The following is a 2430-nucleotide window of genomic DNA, read 5'->3' as shown; positions in this document are numbered from 1 at the left end:
CCAGCCTTGGCTGTGTCTTGGAGGCAGGATCTAGGAGACTGCAGTGGTGTTGCTTGGCAGGAAGGCTGGGGCCCTGCAGGCATCGCCCAGACCTTAAATGGCATTGCCCTCTCCCTTCCCCTCCCCCAATCCTTCCCACCCAACCCAGCTGCTCTGCTGAGGGCCATGCAGTGAGTAATGGGACTGTGATGAGAGAGCAGCCTGCACTGGCATTAGGGCCTGGTGTCCACACTAACTGGGGGCCCTGGAGGAGGTTGAGGGGGGGAAGGTGTATAAGGAGTAGGATGGCAGGCTCTCAGAGAGACAGCTTTGGTTTCAATTTTCTCAATTCTAATAGGTTGGGGTGACCTTTGAGGACATTGCCCTGTACTTCTCCAGGGAGGAATGGAGCCTCCTTGATGAGGGTCAGAGACAGCTGTACCTGAATGTGATGCGGGAGAACTTTGAACTTCTATCCTCGCTGGGTAAGACCCTCTCTCTAATCAGTGACCTGGACTTGGCTTTGAGGTTTCCCAGGCCCCATCCCCCAGGGTGTGCTCTGTCCGTAAGCCCCTCACTCTCACCAGTGACCTGGACTTGGCTTTGCGATTTCCCAGGCCTCATCCCCCAGGGTGTGCTCTGTCCTCCCATGTAGACTGTGGAACTGCTTGATTTTCCAGTTTTCTGGGTAGTTGCTGTCCTGGGGAGGATTGGTCTGTTTCTGCCGCTCCCTTCTATTCCTGAAGTCCCAATACTCCCCGCTGCACTATATTCATAAGGAAGGACTTGGTAATGTTGCATGAAGCTTAAGGGATTCCACCTTGATTAGTGAGGAAAGCATCTATAATAATAATCTATAATAATAAAAGTGTAATGTGCTAATTAGACTGGACAGCCAAATGACCTTCCGGACGAATGACGTCCTTCCAGACGAAACCAGCACAGCGGGGGCTGAGGCATAGATGGTTAGGTATGATTAGTCAGGAAGTCGAACAGTTAACACATTAAGTGTTAGCTTGTTTTGTATACCTGACGGAAAGTACAGTGTCACTCATTGTTGACTGACATGGTGCTTAATGTGTTAAGGGTGATCAGACAGGCAGGCAGAGTGGTTAGGGGCGAGTAGGCAGGCAGGCAGGTGGTTAGGAGACAATGGTCCAGGATTGTGAGAGGGAGCAGGTCAGGCTAAGGGTCCCTTACACACACACCCAAACGCCCCCATTAGATTTTTGTGCACCAGGCTTCTAGTTTCCTATATTCCTGTTGGTCATTTGTACTTGTTTTTTGGAGAATTGTCTCTACATCCTTATCCTGTTTATTAACTGTATTTTTTGGTTAAAGAGTCTTTTGTCTTCCTTGTGTATATTATATATTAATTGCTTCTTACATACCGAAACACATATTTCTGCATGTGCTTAATTGCGCTTTGCAGATGCAGATATTGCTCCCCACACCCGCTTTTCTACAAAGTCCATGTTTTTGGCAACCCTGTGTGCAGCAGGTTTAGTGCCACCATGTTTCTAGCAAGCTCAGATGCTTGTTACTTGTGCTTAGCAATAAAGTATTTTTAATGAAGTTACCTTTCATTTCATTTTGTTTATTGCTGTTATGCAGTGAAGGCACTATTTTTCTTTATTTGTTGCAATCTGGACTGATTATTTTTTTTCTATTTTGTGTGGTGGTTGGTTTCACCTGCAGGAAATCCTGTCCAAAACAAACCTCCAAAACTTTTTCTCTAGGTTGTCCTGAGGAGTTTGAAGTTTTAGTGCTGACATTTATTTCTGTCCTGCAGGTTGAGTTAAATTTTATCAGTGCTGTCCAGTTTTGTTGTTTTACATGTGACTGTCCATTTATACCAGCACCATTCACTGAAGAAACTATCTTTCCTTTCATCTGTGGCTTGCAGCTTTGTCGAAGATTACTTGAAAGTATGTGCCTGGGTTTATTTCTATGTTTTCTGTTCTGTTCTGTTCTCTTAATCTATGTGCCTGTGTTTCTCCAGCAACATATTGTTTGCTTGTTTTCTTTTTGTAATAAATTGAAGTCAGGAAGTGATGCCAAATGGTTTGTTCACGCTCAAGATTGCTTTTGCTATTTGACGTCTTTTGATGCCATTTCAAGATTCTCTTTTCATTTCTTTGTAAAATACCATTGGAGTCACTGCGATTGCATTTAATCTGTAGATGGCTTTGTGTATTATAGCTATCTCCACCATATTTCATTTCCAGATTCATGAACACAGGTTGTCTTTTGACTTATTCGCATTTTCTTCCATTCGTTTCATAACTGTTTTATAGTGTTCAGTGTACACATTTTTTGCACTTAGGTTGAATTTATTCCTGAGTATTTTTTTGTTTTTGATTCTATTTTAAATTTGACTACCTTCTTTATTTTTCTGTCAAATAATTTATTCTTAGTGCGTAGATGTGCAGCTAATGTTTTTATGTTTAT

At 43.1% G+C, this 2430-nt stretch overlaps 1 protein-coding gene across 1 annotated transcript in view; it reads left to right on the top strand.

Annotated features, from left to right (window-relative positions):
* LOC102756903 (zinc finger protein 211-like) overlaps positions 1 to 2430 on the top strand; it is an 8902-nt gene that overhangs the window by 564 nt on the left and 5908 nt on the right. The window contains 1 exon segment of the mRNA XM_015568347.1: positions 338 to 464. Within this exon segment, the coding sequence (XP_015423833.1) occupies positions 338 to 464 (127 nt within the window).

This window comes from Myotis davidii, unplaced genomic scaffold, assembly GCF_000327345.1.
Source record: "Myotis davidii unplaced genomic scaffold, ASM32734v1 scaffold3313, whole genome shotgun sequence".
Lineage (NCBI taxonomy): Eukaryota > Metazoa > Chordata > Mammalia > Chiroptera > Vespertilionidae > Myotis > Myotis davidii.
Note: the sequence above shows the minus strand (reverse complement) of the source record. Positions and strands in the feature narration are given on the sequence as shown.